Source organism: Uranotaenia lowii, chromosome 1 (genome assembly GCF_029784155.1).
Source record: "Uranotaenia lowii strain MFRU-FL chromosome 1, ASM2978415v1, whole genome shotgun sequence".
NCBI classification, from domain to species: domain Eukaryota; kingdom Metazoa; phylum Arthropoda; class Insecta; order Diptera; family Culicidae; genus Uranotaenia; species Uranotaenia lowii.
Genome location: NC_073691.1, coordinates 200722630 through 200746613, shown reverse-complemented (window position 1 = coordinate 200746613; position 23984 = coordinate 200722630). Strand labels below are relative to the sequence as shown.

At 37.0% G+C, this 23984-nt stretch overlaps 1 protein-coding gene across 1 annotated transcript; it reads left to right on the top strand.

Moving 5' to 3' along the window:
* The first annotated feature begins 2947 nt into the window (after window positions 1–2947).
* On the top strand, window positions 2948–23664 carry LOC129738296 (suppressor of lurcher protein 1-like). The gene is made up of 6 exons (XM_055729479.1): window positions 2948–3013; window positions 3554–3719; window positions 3941–4058; window positions 4748–4837; window positions 17116–17534; window positions 21181–23664. The coding sequence occupies exons 1-6, from the start codon at window positions 2948–2950 to the stop codon at window positions 21288–21290; spliced, it is 969 nt and encodes a 322-aa protein (XP_055585454.1). The 3' UTR covers window positions 21291–23664.
* The last annotated feature ends 320 nt before the right edge of the window (window positions 23665–23984 follow it).

Below are 23984 nucleotides of genomic sequence, written 5' to 3'. Positions count from 1 at the left end.
TGTCCACGATGAAATTGCCACACACAAAATTGATTCGCAAAGTTCGAGTTTTCATCCGATTGCCATCAAATTTTCATGGATTGAAAAATAACTAATAAACTTCATTTTACCATTTCACTCGTATTTTATTTACAGTCTATACGCAAATGCCCGTAGCTTGGCCTTAACCCTGGCCACAAGATTCTGCAAAACCTGTGAATCAACCGTTCTTTGCATGTAAACCCATACTTCCTTCAGTTCCTCGACTGTCTTCACTACCTTAGGTCGAAGGTGCTGCTTCATAATCACCCAGTACTTCTCGATGGGGCGGAACTCCGAAGAGTTGGGAGAGTTGACATTTTCGGCACGAAATTGACCTTATTGTCCGCATACCACTTCAGCACGTCCTTTGAGTAGTGGCATGAGGCCAAATCTGGCCAGAAGATTGTTGGGACGTTGTGGGCCTTCAGGAGAGGAAGCAGCCACTTTTGGAGGCAATCTTGCATGTACACCTGTCCGTTCATCGTGTCCTGGGTCACGAAAGATGCACTCCGCTTCCCGCACGTGCAGATGGCTTGCCAAACCAGGGATTTATTCGCAAATTCGGACATCTTCTGAGTGTGGACATGCTCCGGAATGCTGAACTTATCCTTGGCCATGAAAAACAGGTTGCCGGGGATCTGTTTGAAGTCAGCCTTCACATATATTTCGTCGTCTATGCTGTAGCATTCAACTATAGTCAGCATGTTGAGGTACAACTTCCTGGCACGGGTTTTGGCGGACTTGTTCTTCTGCTCGTCGCGGTTAGGGCATTTTGTACCTTGAACGTTCGAAGCCCAGCCTTAGTTATGGCCTTCTGGACAAAACTTCGGCTTAGGTGCAGCTTCTTAGCCACATTCCGAACGGAGGCGTTCGGCTTTCGGTTGAAGACCCCAACTACGCGGTTGTGATTTTTTGTGTTGTACGGAATGCTTTTTCCTTCACTTCTAGGCTTCCCATCGGTGGTGGTCAATCGTTCCTCGAACCGTTTAATCACTCGCGACACCGAATTCACGATTCTCAACGCTTTAGCGATGGAACGATGCGAGAGATCATTGTTGTCGTGATGAATGCGCAAGATTTTATCACGCACAAGCTGTTCTTTCGACTCCATTTCCGCGAGTTTTGATCACACACAGAAAAAAATTTTGACTATTACGTGTCACTGAAAACTGCAACCTTTAAATTAAATCACCTGTAATTAACTGTAGGATTCAGCCAGGCGAGATCGAGTACGGTACGGGAGGAACCAGCCAGCTCAAACGAGTCACTGCTGATGACAGTGAACAACATGTCACTCAGCAGTGTCAACATACCTGGCTGCCTACCGTCTATCAAAACTCGATAGGCAAGCGTCCGCACGTGGCTATCTACCGATCCTCGGGTCACTGTTCGAGAGATGGCTTCGAATTCCTCTTCTTGCCTGTAGTTACACAGCTTCGATGCTGCCGCCACCCGTTTCACGTACTCCATGTTTGACTCACCGCTTCTTTGCATCATATTAGCCAACTTACTTCGTTGCGATAATATGTATGCCCTTGAGCCGAAGTGAGCATCGAGTCGCGCGATTGCATTTGCGTACGGGAACTGCTTTTCATCGGGCATTCCTGGCTTCGTGGTAGTGCCGTCAAGCAGGTCGAGTAGCGAAGGGCCAGCTTTGATGCGGAAAATGTTAATTCGGGTTAGCTCGTCTTCAACCTGGATCAAGCTCATTGAAGCTTCAAAAACTTGCTTCCAATGTTGAAAAGCCCGAGAGTTTATTTCAATCTCCCCATCAGACGGTAGGCAGCCAGGTATGTTGACACTGCTGAGTGACATGTTGTTCACTGTCATCAGCAGTGACTCGTTTGAGCTGGCTGGTTCCTCCCGTACCGTACTCGATCTCGCCTGGCTGAATCCTACATTATCCATGGATCGTTTGCCGGAGGCGGGCAAATTTGTGAAACCGCGTCCACCGGCAATTCACGACATTAACAAAACCTGTAATTTTAAATTGTTTTCCTTGAAGGTTAACGAAGATTCATTTATTATTACAGCAAATGTCCTGTAAAAAAGTTGTACACTAAAAATTAAATGTCACGTAATCATGTTTTCGACCTGTAAAATTACGGTAAATGTCCTGCTCCTTTTTGTTACAGGACATTTGCGTAGTTTTACAGGAAATAATTTTTGCTGTGCAGGACTTTAAACTTACAGAATGTAAACTATTGCACTATGGACTAAATCCACCCAAATTATCATTAAATTCTACCTAACAGTTAAAAAGTTAAAGCAATTTCATAGTGTGACAATTTCATCGTGGACACCCTTTAGCAATGATTAACAGTATTTTACCGAACGAACATAAATTTTTATCGTCATTGTATAGGTTAGACGACATTTTACCAGAATGATAATAATATTTGCCCGTCGCATCGTTTTAGATTCTAGAAAAAAAAACAGAACAAAAACGAACGAACAAACCCACGAACAGATGACAGCTGGCTGATGGTTGGTTGGAAGGAACATGTCAAACTGAACTTTCTCGAACTCGAACGTGATCCATTGCTTTCTTCTATGGGTTTGGATACGTGAACGGGGACGAAAATGGTATCTATTGGCGCGTTGCTTTCCTCAACTTGAGTAGGTAGGTACTTGAGTACTTAGGTACTGTTCCAAGGGTTCGATTCGAGAATGGGAAGATCGTGCCACTCTTGAAGGGTTAGGTAGGACACAAAATATGTGCCAATCGTGAGGAGTACGATTTTCATAATCCTGTTGCTTTCCAGATCGCTTCCCTGGGTCTTCTCAATGCAAGGAGATGATGCTGAATTGATGATGTCGATGATGAAGATGATGATAAGCATGGAAGGTCTCCCCCACATGTCAGTGGGTAGGTATATGATATCTCAGGATCAACAACTCGGAGCGAAATTCCTCCTCTGACATAATGAAGCTTGGCTTGTCGTTTGCTGGTTGCGTCTTCACCAGTCAGGCAGATGGGTGGTGGAATTTGGTTTGGTTTGAAGTTGGTATTTTATCAGGGATATTTTCGGCGTTTTTGTTTTCTTCTGTACTAACTGCTCCGTAAAGCTCGGGAAGCTTCTTCCATCATCGAGAGCAGGAAAGAAACCACGTAATGTTTGGGATTCATCCGAAGAATGTTAGAAAGTGAAAAGTCTCGTCGCCTGGATTGAGAAGATTTATGAACTTGGCGCTGGATTCAGACAAAGTATTAGGAAGAAAGACGAGAATCAATGTTTGGTTCGAATAAATATCGTTGCCGAATCAATGAAATTGAATAAAGAATAATAAAAAAACATAATCCAATTGAAAAAAAAAAATCTCGGCATCTAAAAAAGTTTTCCGTTCACTTTGTTTTTTGGCATCCCCTGAATCCATCAAAAGGCAGATAAAAATTGTTTTAAAAAGTTATGATTCACCGGCCGGCCTCTCTCCTCATTTTCGAAGCAAATCCTTGCTCCAACCCCAATTGATGCGAATCTGATTTTTCTCCCATGTTTCGATTTCACCCTGTCAAACGTTCCATCACTAGGTGCTTTTCCGGACGGGCGGTCGAGACGACCTGGTGGAGACGCTCTGCGGGGACATCCTGCCCAAACCGATCCTGTCCAGCGGGGATCGGTTGCTGCTGGAATTCCGGAGCAGTTTCAACAACACCGAAAACAAGGGCTTTACGGCGGATTTTTTCTTCGTTACCAGTGAGTATTTTATTTGGTGGGGATTTTTTTATTGATTTTTTCGTTGCTTCCGCTGTTACCAAGGAATTTTTGATGTTTGGTTTGATTCGGAAAGGCCATTTCCAGAGGCCTCTGGTTCTATCAGATGGATGTTAATCTGATTGAAATGAAAAATAAATTTTGAACACTTTGAATAAAAAAAAAAAACAATCCACTTTTTCTGCTTTCTTTACTTCACACAGATTTTGGCATTCCGTCTGGTTATCAACCGAAAGCTACGGAGTGTAACTTTCACTATTTCAAAAACGCAACCAACCAGGGTTGGATTCAGTCACCCAACTTTCCGGGGGCATATCCAAGGTGAGTTTTTTTTTCTTCAAACTTTTATCATTCACTGAACGCTTCGAAAAATTTCGACAACTAACTAAAGACAACGAGCGGGATCCTTCCATTGGACAACAAACCTAAATCGTTTAGCAAATGTCATCATCAGCATCACAGACAAACACACCATAAAGGCTATTTATAAACACGTGCGCCAAACCATGCCGGCCATCAAGTGTCACTACATAGTTAGTGGTGTTATAGAGTAGCATTCTCTGGCCATTTAGCTAAAACGAAGAAGAAGAAGAAGAAGAAGTGTCACTACAATCTTCCACAGCCAGTCGGTCTGCTCTAAGAACTCAAGATGAAGAGCTTATGGTTCCGCATAATGGTTCCTCCTTCTCCTGCTCCTGATACCAAAGCGCGTCTATCACTCCGGTTGTTCTTTTATAATCTGTAAAATCTTCATCAGCGTCATCATCGCCATAACAATGGCCGTCATTCCTGGTGGTAGATAATGTTGTGTTTGTACTTACAACATTTGAGCAAAAATAACCCATCAAACAACGACTCAGAGCCACAAAATGAGAGTCGGTGATGAAGAAGACGAAATCACCTCAACAACAAACCAGCTCAGCACGCACAAGCAAATTGAAGTTTTATCTTGACCATTTTCCCGTTTGTTTTTATCTTCCTTTTTTTTCCCGGCACATTTCGGCTTCCAGGAATATCCGGTGCAATTACTTCTTCTACGGTGATCCGCACGATTATGTCCTGGTTCGGTTCACCTACTTCGACATCGAGGGAATCGCTCCGTAAGTGTTTTTGGGGTATTTGTTGTTTCATGCAGGCAAAATAATCTGAAATAAAAAACTTCAACGCTATATTATGCTGAATATAACATCAAATGTATTTAGTATTGACATGATATTTGCGTTTATTTTGATTGATTCATTCATTTATTTATAGAGGCATTTGCGCTTATTTTTTTATTTTAGTTATGGTTTTTTAAGCCTCAATTCCCCTTTATTTTTCAATTAGTTCAGAAAAAAGCATGTACGGGCTTGAAAATTTGGAACCAAATGAGATTTACATTGTGTAATTTTTTGTTTTCGAGGAATCGAATGATAGCTATTTGAGCCACCGCACTCATCGGAAACTGGATTTATGGCTGTTTTACCCTACATTTTCCAACATTTTAAATATAGTTCAGAAAAAGCTTGTGGGACTGGAAAATTTTGAAGCAAAACAGACATATCTAGTATGATTTTTTCTGAGGAATCGAATGAAGCCTATTTGAGCCATCGAACGCATTGGAAAATGAAGGCTGTTTTTACCTTCAATTCCCCTACATTTTTTCAATTTATTCAGGAAAACATGTTCAGACTTAAATTTGTTTAATTATATGTGAGTTGTGTGATTTTTTACAAGAAATTTAACGAAGGAAATTTTAGCCACCGCACGCATCGAAAACTGGAGTTATGGGTATTTTTCCCTGAATTTGTCAACATTTTTCAATTATGGAAAGCTTTTTTGGACTGGAAAATTTTAAACCAAATGAGAACTCTCTTGTGCGTGTTTTTTTTTTTTTTTTTTTTTTTTTGTAGAAATCGAATGAGCTATTTTTAGCCACTCCACGTATCGGAAATCGGAGTTATGGCCGTTTTACACTCTTTTCCCCAACATTTTTCAATAAATTTAGAAAAAAAACTTGTTCACAAAGGAAAATTGAGGAACAAATGAGGCCTATCTGGCGTGATTTTTCCCGAAAAATCGAATAAAGGCTATTTGAGCCATTGCACGCATCGGAAAATGAATGAACTTGATTGAATAATTATTTCAAACTAGCCATTACTCCAGTTTCCGATGTGTGCGGTGACTCAAACAGCCGTCATTCAATTCTTTGGAAAATATCACACAAGATAAGTTTCATTTGGTTTTGAAATTTTGGGTCCGAACTCCGAACACGCTTTTTTCTGGATGAATTGAAAAATGTATCAGAATTGAGGGTAAACAGAACCATAACTCCATTTTTCGAGGCGTTCCACACAGGGGAAAACGATGTAAAAAGGTGATTAAAATTTTTTACGCCAAAACGGAGCGTTTTAGACCCATATTGTCTTCGAAACATTTTACCACTTTAAAATGAGGTTTTGAAAAAAATCATTCACCTAGCAGTGAGATAGAAAAAATAGTTTTTGTAATTTTAATTTTAGAGCAATTATGTATTTGGTAAGTTTTTAGATTGTAAAAAATGTAGCAATTTAGTCGAAGACGTCAACTTCGTAGAAACTAACTCAAAAAAGTTAGAAGGGTTCAAAATAAAAAAAATATTTTTTATTCATTTATTTATTATAAATTTCAGTTTATTAACTATATCTTTTCAGGCCGAGCTTATTCAAGCAAAGTATGTTTGAAAGAGTTTTAAGTCACTCAAAATCGAACAGTTTTGTCGAACACACTTTATAAAAATATTCAGACTGAAACTAGTTAGATTGGAAAAAACTAAGAAAAAATAGCTGTTTTCAAACACCTGTATCTTTCTTGTTCGGATGAGTTCGGTTCATTTTTTGGTTGCATCAGAATCAAGCAGGTTTCACCGTTATATAAACATGGAGTTTACAACGTTAAGTTGTTTATTTTGTAGCCTTATAAATGATTTAAGTTAGCTATTTTTAAGGAAGCTAGAGGACAATTTTTTTGCATTTAAAATTAGCTAACCGAAAAAAACTCGTCTAATATATTGAATTTTAAGCGAAAAGATAGGTTGTAAGGTTCGTCAATGGAGGCTTAAAAACGTCATACGCTAGCGAGAGAATATTATGTCTAAAGTTTCAACAAAATAAAAACGGTTCCTATATGTCAGTTTAAATAAACTTGAAATTTGTCCTCTAAAATCCCTGGAAATTGATAACTTCAACCATTTATAAAGCTACAAAATAAACAGTTTAACGTTGTAAACTCTATGTTTTTATAACGGTGAAACCAGCTTTATTCTGATTCAATTAAAAAATGAACCGAACTCATCCGAACAAGAAAGATACAGGTGTTTGAAAACAGCTATTTCTTCTAAGTTTTTCCAATCTAACTCGTTTCAGTCTGAATATTTTTATAAAGTGTGTTCGACAAAACTGCTCGATTTTGAGTGACTCAAAACTCTTTCAAACATACTTTGCTTGAATAAGCTCGGCCTGAAAAGATATAGTTAAAAAACTGAAAATTTTGAATTAAAAATATTTTTTTTTATTTTAAACCTTTCTAACTTTTTTGGGTTAGCTTGAATGAATCATTTTTTTCATTTTAAAGTGCTTTAAATGTAGGTAAAATGTTCCGAAGACACTATGGGTCTAAAACGCCCCGTTTTAGCGTAAACAATTTAGATCACCTTTTTACATCATTTTCCCCTGTGTGCGTTCGGTGGCTCAAATGGCCTTCATGGTGTGGTTCAAAAATTTTAAGTTCAAGCTTACTTTTTTTCATAATTAATTGAAAAATATAGAGAAATCAAGGGTAACGTCAGCCATAACTTCATTTTCTGAATCGTGTGGTTTGAGCTGCTCGGAGCCATCATTTGATTCCTCGAAAAAAAACCACACAGAATAGATTTATTTTTGTTCAAAATTGGAGAAAAGTTCACATGCAAGGTTCGGAAGGATGCCCTGCTTTAGGTACTAGACAAGGCCGGATTAAGCCATCGGGGGGCCCGGGGCAATTTTTCTCGGGGGGCCCCTATGATTCATTTTTTTTTTTCAAATGCTATCCCAGAGAGCTAAAGAAAATTCAAACGTGTAAAAGAACTGAAGATGAGTTCAGTATACTGTCTCCATATAGGAATGTTGTCTGCATTTGAGATAGCTTCTGGTATCTTCAAATGAAAACTGTTAATTAACCACGTGACGTGCAAACATTGCGGAAGAGTTCAGAAATTTCTCAGAAATGAAAGCTTTGATTTGAACTGCAAAATGCAAAATTTTATTCTAATTTTTTTATACCCTTATCACCAACTAAAATTCTCCGATTTATTCTCGGTTAGGTATTTTAAATGATTTTCATTTCATCATTGATCGTCCGGTTTGTGCTTCATCGAATCATATTTTCCTAATGACAATTGAGATGTATCATGAAGATTTGAAACATAGAATACAAAACTCAAAAAAAAACAAGAAAGATAAACACAAATTTCAAAGAAATACAGATATAACAGTTTAAGAATTCAAAACAGAAAATCAGATTATATTCAGAACCATAATTCAGTGTCTCAAACCTAAATCATAATTACAAATCAAGTTTTGAGAAACAATATAAGAATTAAATTTAAGAAAAAATCAAAGTTACAATCAGAGCGAAAGCAGAAAGTGCACCAAATGTGAACTTCAATTTTATATCTTAATGTGACAAAAGTTTTATTCAAAAATAATCAATTGAAAAAAATCGAAATAGACATTAAATGTTGGAAACACAAAAAAAGTTATCATTTAAAAGTCAGATAAGAAATCCAAATGAGTTTTGTACCTTAAACAAAGATCCTGAGTTTTCAATATTCTAAAAAACAATGAAACTGAACTTCAGTAAATGAAGGAAAAACACAAGGCTGGAAAATCTATATTATTCATGTTTAGAGAATCATTCAATGATATTAGCAACTCAACTATGAGATCGTTTAAATGATAATTTGAGAATGATCATTTGGAAAATGATATGCTTAATTCAGGATACTTACTTCAGAAGATGATAAAACTTTGGTTAACTCAGTTGAAAATGTTTCAATACGAATTTCAAGTCCAAAGCAAATATTGGGATAGAAATTTACTAAAGAAACTCTGTACTGTCGATTGGTCCAATTTAAACAACTACAGATTTTTAAAAAGGTTTTATTTCCAGAAATAAGGAAGGAAAGGGATTGAGAATTTATAAACCAACGGAAGTTTCAATAATAATGGTTGAAAAGTGAAAAGCTATAAAATTTCCCGGTATTAACCCGAAAACTGCCCGGGCTGAAATGTTTTAATCATAAAGCTTCTCTGTTCTCTCTTAGCACTGTGAGCCAGTTTTGGCGTAATTAGCTTCTAATTAAGTGCAGTAACCATTACTTGGATGGTTAAGGTAATATTATTATTGTGCAAGACGTTTGTATAAAATGAAAATGAGAAGATGTGTTTCTTTATTTTACCTGTTCTGTATAGATTTTCTGACTGACATGTTTCGATAAAAAAAAAATGAAAATTTGAGGTTTTAACTCATATTTTTCTCAATTTTTTCGATTTTTTTTTTTGAATTCGGGTAACATTATTTTTGTCCTGATGTAGGGTTCAAAATTTTGAAATTTAATACCCAGATTTTGATATTTTCAGCCCGCAAAATGCGGGAGAACTCCTTCACTACTTACTCTCGGGGCCCCCCTTAACTTATGTACGAGAAAAACTATTCTCAATATTATTTACAGGGGCCCTTTTAGTTGTTATATTTTAAAGTTAATGTTAAAGTAATGTTAAAACTTTTTTTCCCTCGGGGGCCCCCCTGAGCTGGGGGGCCCGCGCAATTGCCCCTTTTGCCCCCCCCCCCTTAATCCGGCCTTGGTACTAGATGTTTAAAATGTGGAGGATCCGATCCTTGGGCTTAACAATGTCGAAAGCAATGAAATACGGAACAGCGACAAAGTGGACCTATTAAGCGTCTAAGAATGGCCAGTGGCGCAGAACAATAACATAATGACGATTACATATTCTATGCTATGGAAAAAAAAGGTTTTTGTTCAAAATCGATGGTGTAGGAGTGCCTATGGTCAAAGATTCTGGAGCAGCGGCTGATATCATTTCTGAGGAAATTTGGAATGAAATGAAACGGCTCAAGGTATTCGGAACTGTACGACTCACGTAAACAGAACATTCACGGGGTACGCATCCAATAAACCCATGGCTGTACTTGGCAGTTTCGAGGCAAAAAATGAAGGAGGAAACAGACAAACTGAAGCTAAACTTTATGTAGCTAAGCACGGTCAACGATGTTTATTGGGTGATCAAACTTCCAAAATTCTTGAAGTTCTCAAAATAGGGTTTGACATCGGAAAAATATCGGAGTCTTCAGCCAACTTTCCGAAGTTCAGAGATATCGTGGTTGAAATTTCCATCGACGAAAAAGTACAACCTGTTCAGCAGGCATATCGGAGACCACCCTATGCGTTAGAAGAGAAAGTTGATGCACAATTAAGGGCTTTGCAAGACCAAGGTATAATCGAACGAGTTTCTGGGTTTCTCCAATGGTCGTTGTATTCAAAGATTCTGGTGACATACGTCTTTGAATAGATATGCGTCATGCAAATCAAGCTGTTCTCCGAGAGAGTCATCCTTCACCGTTAGTTGATGAATTGTTGTGTTCCGTAAATGGAGCGAAAATATTCTCCAATGTGGAGATTAAAGATGCGTACCATCAATTGGAAATCTCCGATAGATCTCGACCATTAACTACTTTCATCACAAAGAATGGACTCTTCAGCTTAGCTTAGCTTAGCTTAGCTTGGTTGACTACTCATATCCACCTTAAATCATTGAATTCGAAATGCTGTGAAGATATATTCATACACCAACCAACAATCAAAAAGGACTTCAGATAACATATTCTAATAGGCTTTGTTCAACTTACGCATTTCCAATTCCATGATCGCTGGCGTGGCTAAGCAGAACAAGTTCTGATTCGCCAATGGTTGCTACTCCGTGATTGATCGAGGCCATCAATTTTGTGCAAGGGCCAACAGAATGGTGCTTGGGATTAGCAATTCATTCACAATGCACAAAACTCATGCTCTCTCTTTAAAAAGATCAATAACGGCGCCGGCCACGTCCTAGTAGTCAATGGGGGAAAAAGGAAGGAATGTTAGTATGATACTCTTTAGGTTCAACTAGCAACCTCTTGCTCCTGCATACTCCAAAATAATTTTGAAATATTCAGAACCAGAGATAAGTTAGTGTCCCCAACTATGGAAACCGTCTGTACGTCTGCGAATCTATATTCAAGTATCCAAGGAAGGAGTTGTGTTAGTTAAAGAAAGGTAAAGATCAGGATCCATTTTGGAAAATGGTGCGATCATGTTCTTCCTACACCTCCTATGCTCCTAGACATTTCCTAAGGAAACTCCTATTTCTATGAGGCATTCGATAAAATGCATATCATATCAAGTTAAGTATTTAGTGAAAGCTATTACTTTCCGCATTTCACCCTAGACAAACTAGCTCGCTTTTTTTTCCTTTACTGCGATCCCTGTTAAATCAAACAATTTCCAAAAGGGCCTTTATGGTTGAGAAATAAAATAATTTGAACTGAAAATGTATTACTATGATATACGCAGACACAAATTTGCTAAACTGTCTTTCGTGAGTGTAGCCTTTTTGAAAATTATTTAATTCTTTTTCTCCTTTGCCTCACACATTTTGGAAGCCAAGCATTTAGAGCTTAATTGCTTAAAAAGCACAATGTAAGGTTTTAGATAATTTTTACTTTTCAAGAAGTGATTACATATTCGATCATTTTTTTCCATTAAGATTCACCAATTAATGTTATCTATCAGATTATTCAATCATTTTATTAATGTGTTCCATTTATATGTTATAATAAGTGCTTCGGTACGCATTTTATCTTCTGTTGTAAATCATTGCTCAAAGAGTTCTTTTGAGAAAAAGATAATATTCCTTCAGTATTTTCAAGTCGTACTAGGTGACTATATTTATCAAGCATCCGTCGCCAAATATGTTTTTTCTTAAGATTCAAATGTCTGGTGGTTCATGTAGTTTTATAAATTTTAATATTTTAATTTCATTATCACAATATATTTCAAATCAATTACATATATATTCGATACTATTGAAAAAATTCTTTCCTTTTCTTTATTACTAAGACTTTACCACCGAATTTTGATATTTTTCCGTTGCGTGGCTTTGAAGTTTGGCTTCGTGTAAGAAAATTTCTATTATTTTTATGAATTTCAAAGTTTGAGAAAAGCAATGACCAAATTGTTCATGTTGGGATTAACTAAAAATCACAAAGGAGGTAGTTGAATCTTAATACGACTATTATATTTCCCTAATGTGGTTCCTAATACATCAATGAAATGCAAGTAGATCGATCAAATTTTATAATTGGCGTTATCGTTTAAGAGATTTTCTCGGCCTGGTGTGATATTATTTCTTTGATACATGATATAAGCGAACATTATAGAGTTTTCAGACTATATCTTTTGATAACAGTACATTTTATTCAGAGTTTAATGAATTATTTGCATGCTGTCTTCGAAAAAGGGTCTAGGCTTATTTAAGGCACGAACTATGTTCAAGTTTAGAAAATACTAATGAAGATTGTTTAAAAAAAACGTGACTTTGACAAGAGAGGTTTCCATAAGTTGAAAGAAAAACGATACGCAAGTTTTACTTTCGTTCGTGACGTTAATAAAAAAAAAGCCGTTTTTTTAAAGAAATGCATTGACTGACATGCAGTTAAATTTGAAATCAACATTTTTGATTCGTCGGACCCGGAATTTAAAGTTAATCAAACTTCTAGAAAATTAGCAAAATAAACTTGCTAACAAAAAAATTATAATCGAATGCAAAAACAAGAAATATGATTTAATGTACTGAACTATATGTAAGTTTATTTTCTTGAAAAAATCTTCCCTGAATTATCAAATACGAAATAAAGTTTTCCTTCTCTATTTTATTCTCGTATTTCTCTTATATCAGATATTATTTATTTCCTTTATTATTTTTTTCTCAAATCTAATTTAGATGATAATTTAGTTTTTTGGTTTTTAAATGGAAATCAAACAGGGTCACTAAACGTTTATGAAATCAATAAAATTTTGGTTTTGATGAAAAAAAGAAAACGGAAGCAAAAGAAAATTTAAGAATAACAAAGTAGGATAAAACATGAATATTTGAGTAAATTTTCGTTGTATCACCTTAAAAGTTCTTATCAATAACAATTTGACGCTTTGAGGATTTCATTACCGTGTTGGATTTGGATGCAAAAAGCTCAAACAAGTTGAACCTTAACGTACATCAGCTTTCTTGCATCTACACTTTTTTTTGTGAAAATTATCAAGAACGTCGATTTTTGAAAAAAGAACTCAAAGCATTGATGGTTGAATTGTTAACCCTATCTGTTATTTTTTATTTCTTTAAATATTGAATTTGTTGCCATAAAAAGGTCTTAAGTTTTCGAATAAGTTTAAAAAAAAATCATACAAGAAAGAAAACCTATTTAGTTTTCAAATAATTTTTTGATAATTTTGTGATTTTTTTTGTGATACTGGCAACCATATATAATATTTAACGAATTCAACAGGATTGAATTCAACGAAAGCTTTCGTAAACTAGGGAACTTGGTGGAAGCTTCATATATTTTGACGAACGAAGCTTACCTCATTCGTTGTTGAACGCAATATAGCATACAACATGACATAAGAACTATCAAGAGCAGACAGTTCTCGCATCGTTCCAATTTCAATTTAAAAAAAAAAACAGGAATACGATGTAATGAAAAAAACTGGAAGGGTACTTATCTGAAGCTTGGTTTGTGTCTCCGTGAAATATTTCCTGAGCCTGGGAGTATAAGTTCACTTTTGAGAAAGGTTGGTGACGCGGTTTGAATCCGTGCTAATCTGGTATACTAGCGCCACTTCTTCGTCAAGTTCAAGCGGAAATTTTACGAAACAACCTCTTACGGTTCGAGTCATCACAGGACCAGGTGTCTAAAACTTTCATTTAAAATCACTGATTTCTTCTTAACTCAATCATACACATCCTTAACTTAGCAACACACTAAATCACAAAAACTTCGCCTATCTTTTGATAGTAGAACCGCCAGTTAAAAACAGACACAACACGCACAATTTTAGAATTTTGATACCGATAAAAAACCATGCAATCATTAAACAGCAGAGTTGCCAGTCTCGATCATTCATCACAAAGAATGGACTCTTCAGGTAAACAAAGTGAATAAATATACACATATTGTTAAATACAAATATACAAACAAATTTAGGTAAATATGTAAATTACATTTTAGAATTTTTTTTTTCAATTAAAAAATTGTTTATTAAAGAGGCTTATGTTCGGCATTTGTTGCGCACCCGAAATTTTTCAAAAAAACAATGGATACAATGTTGGCAGGGTTGAAAAGCGTGATCGTTTATCTTGATGATGTGGTTGTGTACGGACCATCGAAAGCAATACACGATCAGAGACTTGAAGCTCTTTTAAAACGACTAAATGAGCACGATGTGTTACTCAATTAGAATAAATGTTTATTTGGAGTTACAAAATTGGAGTTTTTGGGACACATATTGAGCGAAAAGGGTATAAGACGAACGGAAATTCGTGTATCGGCAGTTGAATAATTCAGAGAACCGAGGAATGTAGCAGAGCTTAGAAGTTTTCTGGGTTTTGTTACATATGTAGGACGATGTATTCCGAACTTAGCAGTTAAAACGGAACTCTTCATTGGAAAGATGCTCAAAACCAGGCTTTATTGGGATTAATCAGGCCATTTGCGATATCCAGGTTCAAGGGTTTTTCGATCGGCAAGACAAAACTAAATTGATCGTCGATGCAAATCCGGAGGGTTTAGGCGCAGTATTACTTCAACAGAATTCGCAAGGAGAAAACAGAATAATTTTATTCGCCAGTAAATCGCTTTCTGAATTGGAAAGGAAATATTTTCAAACCGAACGTGAAGCATTGGCAATCGTGTGGGGGGTTGAAAAATTTTATGTATACCTTTTTGGGCACTTAATTCACCCTGATCACGGATTGTTAAGCTTTAATATTCCATTTTAGTCCCAGATCTCGTCCTTGCCCAAGGATCGAACGATGGGTTCTACGACTTCAATCGTTTACGTATGAGATCGTTTATCAACCTGGAGCTTCAAATTTGGCGAACTCATTATCATTATCATCAGACTTTCCGTTTCTTATGACAAGATGTTTGATCAGACTACAGATAAATTCAACGGGCTTTTGATGGATAATTCAATACCAAAGGCGGTAACAATATCAGAAAATTGAGGAAGAGCTGAAAACGATAAAATTTTTCTCGAGCTTAAGGTCTGATCGATTAAAACCATACAGTCCTTTCAAGTCGGAAATCCATGCATTCAACGATATTTTATTGCGAGGGGATAGATTAATTATTCCTCAAAGATTTCAAGAGAAAATACTGGTGTGCGCTCATGATGGTCATCCGGGAATGAGTATGATGAAGCTGAGACTTCGTCAAAAAGTTTGGTGGCCTAATATGGACGCACAGGTCGAAAATTTTGTACGAAAATGCCAGTCATGTACCCTAGTATCCGCAGTGGGATCACATGAGCCAATGTTACGCTCCAAAATGCCAGAAAGGTCGTGGGCAGAAGTTGCTATTGATTTTTTGGGACCGCTGCCATCAGGCCATTATCTTCTAGTTATCATTGATTATTACAGCCGATTTACCGAAGTTATTGTTATGAAACAAATCACGACTCAATTAACTATTAAATCCCTTTCGAAACGTGCACAAGATTTGGTTTTCCGGAGTCATTGAGATCAGACAACGGCCCGCAGTTCACCAGTGAATGTTTCTAGCATGTTTGTGACGAGTTCGGAATGTCTCATCAACGAACAACACCATATTGGCCACAAGCAAATGGTGAGGTTGAACGAATGAATAGTTCTATTTTGAAACGTTTGCGTATCAGCCAACAAGAAACCTGTTGCACTGGTGCACCACTAGGTGCTGTCAAGTTGTTTGTTTATTCGGACGGTGTTGCACTGGTTTTGACCTGGTGTTGCACTGCCATCGGGCGGTGTTGCCCCGAAAATTTTGTCAGTGTTGCGAGAGAGCGTGTGAGTGAGCGACGTAGCAATACACTGGCGACGATTTGTGTTTGTTTTTATCGGGTACGGTGGAACACTCCACGAGTGGAGAAAACAAATACAGTATAAGTAAGCTATCGAAAAAATAAACAGCACTTTCGGCGGTTTAAATTAGCGATCGCTAACTTCGTCTGAGTCAATGATTTAACTAGCGACGACACCCGCTAACTTTTTAGTTAGCAAGGCCGAAAACAGTTTCTTTTTTCTAAGTTTCTTCCACACCTTATTGTAATTTGTTCAAAACATTCTTTTGATTATTTAGTCGTAAAGTAAAAGCTAAATTTAAGGATGGCTTCGAGATATGCTTCTATTTTATGTATAGAAAATCTTAATTAATGATGGTATAAACTGAGATAATAAAATATTGCTTTTCCTTTTACTTACAATATCGTTTATCCACTCCATTTGAGGCAAAACCGAAACAACAGGAAAACCCAAACAATACTCGAGGGACATAAATATTCAAAACAGATTTCCTCAAAAATTGATTACCGTGGCACGTGGAGGAAAAAACCAAAACGGAACCAAAACAAAAGATAGCTTCCAAAGGAAAACAATTCCTTCCAAGCTAGCAGCAGTCTGTCGGTCCGATTGTCTGCTTGTTTGAGCCATTTATATTTGTATCTTTTTTTTTGCAGCCTCGCTCCACGAAAACCAAAGCTTTCCCCCCATTGTTTGTTTTCCACTTGGCCCGTGACATTGTCGTTTTTCTTTCGTCGTTTGTTGGAGTTTTTCCGTTCTTGCTTTGGGGGTTTTTATTGGCCATTCGGCAATAGAACCTCACGAAGCCGTCGGCAGCGAACGAACGGCCGAGGACGATGACTAGGAAATGCCATCATCATCTGGTCGAATCTGGTGCGAAGTCCAATTTGCGATGGATAGATAGAATTCCTCCCCGGCCGGCCTGCTTTGATTGACTTTATGCTGATGGGGATAATTGTGCCCGAAGATGGCCTGCTGAGTGTAATTGAGCGAGAAAGTGGAATCGTACTTGGTACACAACAAAAAGAAAGAAAAAAAGGGAGGCGTCGTGTGGAGGTTTCATGAATTGAACAGCTTCATTCTGGTTTTTTTTTTTTTTTTCTTACACTGAACAGTGAAGGGGTGGGAAATCACCCAAGAATTTTGGATTGATTCTTTTTTTTTGCTGAAGGAAGAATTGCATTATTCATGCTATTTATTTTCCCATTTGGCAGATGTGACGAGCGAAGTGCGAGCGATTGGGTGGAATTCTCTAACTTCCTGACCCGGGACCGGAAGTTTGGCCTGTACTGCGGTTTGCGACGGGACATGATGATCCGATCGGATGGGCGCTTCTTCCGGGTAACGTTGGTGACAAACGACCGGCTGGATGGAACCGGATTCCGGGCTCTGTACGCTTTCGAGACCATGAACGGTGCCGTAGGGATGCTGGCCGGTCCCGGAATGGGTCACAGTGGCCTCGGAGGGGCCAGCAATACGGCCCTCGGGGGATTGGTTGGGGCAGCCGGAGTACCCTACATATTCCAACAGCAGGCTCCCTCGGCTGTAACGACGGAACGCAGCAGTTCGGCCACGGTGGCCAAGGTGACCAGCATAGGCAAACGGATGGGGAGCGGAACCAGTCGAAGATTTGGTAAGTTGATACAAGAATATACAGATATGGAGCTCTAATAAGCTAACAATAACATGTGTTTGACCTAGTCACCAAAGAGATAAAATACAGTAGGGGAACTGGGTATAAAATGCGAATTTCGAAAATTGATAAGCTTTATTGGGCCTGTGATATAACTCAGTTAGCAGGTCAATTGCCTCCTGAGCCGATGTCCGCGAGTTTGAGCCCAAGAGTAAACATCGAACCACAGATAGAACTCAGTTGTACCGGATAAGTTTCTCAATAACTGTGCGCCAACTGCAGCATTGGAATAAATCCCGAATGCCACTATAACCGAAACAAAACAAGAGTTACAAAGCTTATTAGACGAATCTATAGTTTGTTAAATTTTACTTCAAAAAGAAGAAAATGTTGAAATTTTAGCCAAAAAACCCTGTCTTTTTCCACCGGAAGGCCAAATCAAAACAACAATCAGCAACGACAGTCTTAAAAATCTGCGCTTCCTAAGTCAATTCTATCTTTATCACACGGGAGGCCATTCAAAACAAACAATCAGCAGCAGCAGCCTTAAAAATCTGCGCTAGAGCTACAGCCAATCCGTCTTTTTGCACCGGGATGTCTAATCAAAACAAACAATCTACAGAAGCAGCCTTAAAAATTTGCACCTTCCAAGCCAATTGCGTCTTTTTCCATCGGAAGGCCAAATCAAAACAAACAATCAAAAGCAGAAGCCTTAAAAATTTGTGCTTCCTGTGCCAATCTCTCACTTTTGTCATTTCATTTATGTCATTTTTGTCAATTTTTGTCATTCTTGTAATTTTTGTCATTTTCGTTACTTTTTGTCATTTTTGTAATTTTTTTAATTTTTGTGATTTTTGTAATTTTGTAATATTTGTCGTTTTGTCATTTATGTCATTTTTGTAAATTTGTCATTTTAGTAATTTTTGTCAATTTTGTTATTTTTGTCATTTTTATAATTTTTGTAATTTTTGTAATTTTTGTGATTTTTGTAATTTTTGTTATTTTTGTAATTTTAGTAATTTCAGTAATTTTTGAAATTTTTGTAATTTTTGCAATTTTTGTAATTTTTTGTTATTTTTTGTCATTTTTGTATTTTTTGTCATATTTTGTCATTTTTTTTCATTTTTGTCATTTTTGTCACTTTTGTCATTTTTGTCATTTTTGTCATTTTTGTCATTTTTGTCATTTTTGTCATTTTTGTCATTTTTGTCATTTTTGTCATTTTTGTCATTTTTCTCATTTTTATCATTTTCGTCTGTTTGTCATTTTTGCATTTCTATCATTGTTTTCATTTTTCTAATTTTCGTCACTTTTGTCATTCTAGTCATTTTTGTAATTTTTGTAATTTTTGTCATTTTTGTCATTTTTGTCATTTTTGTCATTTTTGTCATTTTTGTCATTTTTGTCATTTTTGTCATTTTTGTCATTTTTGTCACTTTTGTCATTTTTGTCATTTTTGTCATTTTTGTCATTTTTGTCATTTTTGTCATTTTTGTCATTTTTGTCATTTTTGTCATTTTTGTCATTTTTGTCATTTTTGTCATTTTTGTCATTTTTGTCATTTTTGTCATTTTTGTCATTTTTGTCATTTTTGTCATTTTTGTCATTTTTGTCATTTTTGTCATTTTTGTCATTTTTGTCATTTTTGTCATTTTTGTCATTTTTGTCATTTTTGACATTTTTGGACGATTCTGGGGAATTGTTGACTCGGAAAGGCCTATCTACTAAGAGAGTGTCGTGCTCGCAATTATCGGCTACACATCTCCCCCCTACACAAAAATGTAATACCGAAAACAAAATGGTTTTTTTTTGTAGTAAAATTTCATTTTGGTCCATGTTGGTTCTCCCGATCCAACGTGAATTAGTGAAGCGAACTTCCAGAACACTGCTCATGTTGGTCCTCCCGATCCAACGTTAATTCGTGAAGTGAACATTCAGAACACTTCTCTTGTTGGTCCTCTCGATCCAACGTAAATTCGTAAAGCGAACCTTCAGAACACTTCTCTTGTTGGTCCTCCCGATTCAACGTAAATTGATTAAGTGAACCTTCAGAACACTCCTCATGTCGGTCCTTTCGATCCAACGTAAATTTGTGAAGCGAATTAACAGAACACTTCTAATGTTTGTCCTCCCGATCCAACGTTAATTCATTAAGTGAACCTTCAGAACACTTCTCATATTGGTCATCCCGATCCAACGTAAATTCGTGAATCGAACCTTCAGAACACTTCTCTTGTTGGTCCTCCCGATCCAACGTAAATTCTCGAAGTATACCTTCAGAACACTCCTCATGTAGATCCTCCCGATCCAACGTTAATTCGTGAAGCGAATTTACAGAACACTTCTCATGTTGGTCCTCCCGATCCAACGTAAATTAATTAGATTTACCTTCGGTAAAAATTTCTAATTGTTAATGGTATTATGAAACATCTTAACACAACTGGAGTTATAAATTTTCCCGGGAAAAAATCTTTATCTTAATAATTAAAAACAGAAAACCATTATTCAATATTTCCGTAAGCATATATGTACCTAAATACTTAAAACACACTCACGTCAGTGCATTACTTCAAGCGATATTCCCGGAATCATTTGCCAAATTCTATGACGACCAATTCGCAGTTCGCCTCTGATACACAAACGGCAAGACGACCCAAATTTAAAGCTCGAAATCAGGCCATAGTCGCAGTAAAAACTTTGCATATTAGGCACTTGGAGAAGAACGTGCACTGTGTGGTCATACGATTTAGTAGCTGTTAGCAGCAAAGCATGAAACCGTGAATTCGGAAAAGGCTGAATTGAAGAGTGGTTGCGGCAGTAATGAAATAAAAGAGCCTGGGTGCAAAGAAATTTTCCCGTTTCCGGTTTAGCATTTTCCGCTCAAGGAAGGTCCTGAAAAAGAGACAATTCGATGGAAAAATGTTTTCTTTTCTTTTGATTAGGTCTTCGTTAACGTTCGATAAACTGAGTGTTCGAAATTCGCGTTGATATGATGTCTCATAAGGAAGATGACCGTTCTCTCGCGGTAGGGTCCCGAAATAATTCAACACCAAACTCGAATTTTAGCGTTCAGCGGCCGGAAACAAAGATGTAACGTTACTTTCACTCGAACAATCGCGTGAAAAAGCAAGCTCGGATTTTCACCACTTTATAAGCCGCATTTGAAAGCTAGTGAGTAAAACAGAAACGAATAAAAATGCAAATGAAATATGTATCAACAGAAGCGAACCGAAACACAATAAAAGTTATTTTTTCCACGGATAGACGATTCCGTTTATTTGACCAGCATTGCGGGATAATTTTATGTGACATTGGAAGTTATTTTTGAGAGTATTTAACCACTTTTCTTTATCAGTTGTTTCGAACTGACAAAATTTTGATATTAAGCTCAATTTTCTAAATAAGAATGAGGATCCAAGTAATTAGAACATTGATCATAATCGTTTCAAAGTATCATAATCGTTTGGAGTAAGAGAATTTAAAGTTAGCATCGGATTCAAAACAAGTAAACTGAAAGTTAATTTGTATTAATTCAGGATTCTATTGTACAATTCTCTAAAAAAAATAATATGAAAAGAATCTTCAAGCTCTCCTTTCAACTTCCAAACAATATGCTATTTCAACGACTTTTGTTATTTTTCCACAGATCACACGATTTGGACCTTTCTCATCACGATAGCATCCCCGGTGCTGGCAGCTGTGACTTTCCCAGCGGGAAAACTGCTGTCAATCGAAACCGTCAAATATCATCAGTGATGAAAACCGCCCGGAGGGTATGCAACCAGTGAGGGCCGATGCATCGATCCGGTTTAGGAAGAGTGTGAACGCGAACCGAGCTGAGAGTGAGCTGTACCTATAAGCTTTGTAAAAATGCAATTGGACGCGTTGTGTGGTTTATTTTTACATCTGAAACACAGACCAACCGGTGGAGAACCGAGGCTAGCATCAACGTTTTGGTAGCAGCGGAATGATGTTTTATTTCGAGGGAAAAAATTGGCTATCCATTTTTCCTTCTCCAAAGAAGCTTCACTTGGTTCTGTAATCCTCGTCTGAAGCGTCAGCAAAACAAACACAACCGCACATCCTTTGTACATAGAAGGATTAAGTTTAGGGACACTTTTATATTCTGTGGAACATAAAAAAGCAAAATGTATGGGGACCCGAACAAATGTAGCCGGAGAGCTTTTCTGTTTGGGCAACATCAACTGAACTGTCTTGCAGTATTTAATGAATACACTTTACAGCACACGAAAGGATTCCCGCTGTTTTGTTTGGAAGGACACGCGGGGTAGCAGACAGACAGCAGCAGTAGGTAAACAATGGACCGGAAAGAGATGGTTCTGTAGCCAGAACTAACACACTGTGCTAAACACCAGCTGGCTCCGGGATTAGCGAGAGCTGCCGCTAGAAAATATTCATCTAGATTGGGACCCTTTGGATAGGGGTTTCGGTTCGGTATCGTTGGATTGAAAATAAATTTTCTATAAGTTTTTAGGGAGCTAGATTCTTTATCTTAGCACCTGGATCTTAAATTTAGAGTAGGACACACCCCGAATCGATGGCTTCAGAATTCAAGCAAATTCTGCTAAGATTTGATTTCTTAGTTAAACTATTTTCGATTTTACATAAAACGTACGTAAAATTTTCAAAATTTCAAAATTTCTACCACTTTTCCAAACACCAGTGAACTTTCTCTTAGTACCTAGGTGTTGTGGATAAAATATTCATATGGGTTGTTTCCTGTGGGTGTTCAATCACACATTGGCAACACGTTTTGGAAATCGTTTTTTTTTTAGAAAAAATCATTGAGTAGGAATGGACTGTTGGAAAAAGAGGTATGAAGGTTAAAGTATTTCTTTATTAAAACAATACTTGAACTTGTTAATTACTAGTTTATTACTTATTTCAAGAGAATAATTCAGTATCGTGTTGATAGCACGTGGGCCTGACGAAAAATGACCAATTTTCACTTATTGATTTGGTATCCACGGTAGCATAAGTCGATGCCTACTGTGGTAACAAAGTAGAAAAAATATTTGTATGAATTTCAACTAGCGAGAAAAAGAATAGCATTTTGAGTGAACACCTTTTTGGAAAGGAGATTGTTGAGAGGACCACTTACTTGAGTACGTGAAAAAAACAATATAGCGAGTTAGAATGACAGCAAACAGAAAATCAGCTTTAGTTAAAGAATTGTCGGGTGAACAGCTAATAAAAAAAAATTACTAGAAATGTGAATTCACAAAAAAAAACAGGAGTGTTTTTGGTTCCGAATTTAAGATCTAAGTGTACTACGAATACATGACAAATCTAAAATAACTGTTACACAAATTTCTCTATTGCCTATTTATTCTTTATTTTTTGCTGTTGCAGGTTCTTATAACGCGAAGTTTACTTAAAACAACATAAAAAAGTAATAGAGGCTTTTTCCTGTGAAATTTGACTCATCAAAAATAATTATGTCCTGTCGGTCGCCAGATGCTGTTTGAATTTTTAAGAACCGAATACTTCTAGACATTGGTACCTTTGGTGACCGCGCTTTAAAATGACTCAAGAAAAATGGCAAAAAAAAATCCACAAAATTGACTTCAACCAGAATTTGAAAGGAAATATATTTAAGTGTGTTTACTCGGTTAGTGTCTTAACTTGTCAAATCATCTCCCCGTAAATAACTAAAAAGCGCATGTACATACACAATTAACCTCAAGAGAACAGATTCTTAGCGGAGAGGCACCCTAGAAAAAAACCGCAAAAGAGTCCTTCTCCCGCTGCTGTTGCTTCGAGTTGTGACCCACATTTTCCCTAGCTTTCCAGATCCAGACCAATCCCTATACCGGTGTTTAGAGTGTATGAATGTATGAATGGCAACCAACTTCCCTTATAACTGGCACTCACCTTTAGCAGCACCGGTGTCACCGGAAGTGGAACCGGAAAAATGCCTAGGTAGGAAGGCATGTCATTCGTTCTGTCCTGTCCTGTCAGACGGGCAGGCAGATAATTAAGTTCTTGTTCTTTCAAGATGACGTTAAAGGTCTCCCTAGAGAGGGAGAAAAATACGGGGCGGCTCGACTAGTGCCGTCATCGAGACCGTGGAGTATGCGGCTGAATAAAGTTGAATCCCTCATTTTGTTACGAGCTTGACGTGTTCTTTGTTTCATTTACTCGGAATATCACTTCCTTCGTGATCCGGTTTGTTGGTAAAGAATCTGCGATTTTTGTACTGATTTTCGCCTGATGGTATTTGGCTTCAAACATTAATGATTATGAATTTATAGAATCCAATTCGTATTATTACAATTTTATAATTATTTTAACAAGAACTTTGTGAATTTTATTTTGAAAACTTTATTTTTTACATAATTTGTATCTCAGGTTGTTTTAATATTTATTTTTTTTCAATTTAAAATGATCAACTCCAAGTAACTTCATATTTGAGAAGCTACAAGCATT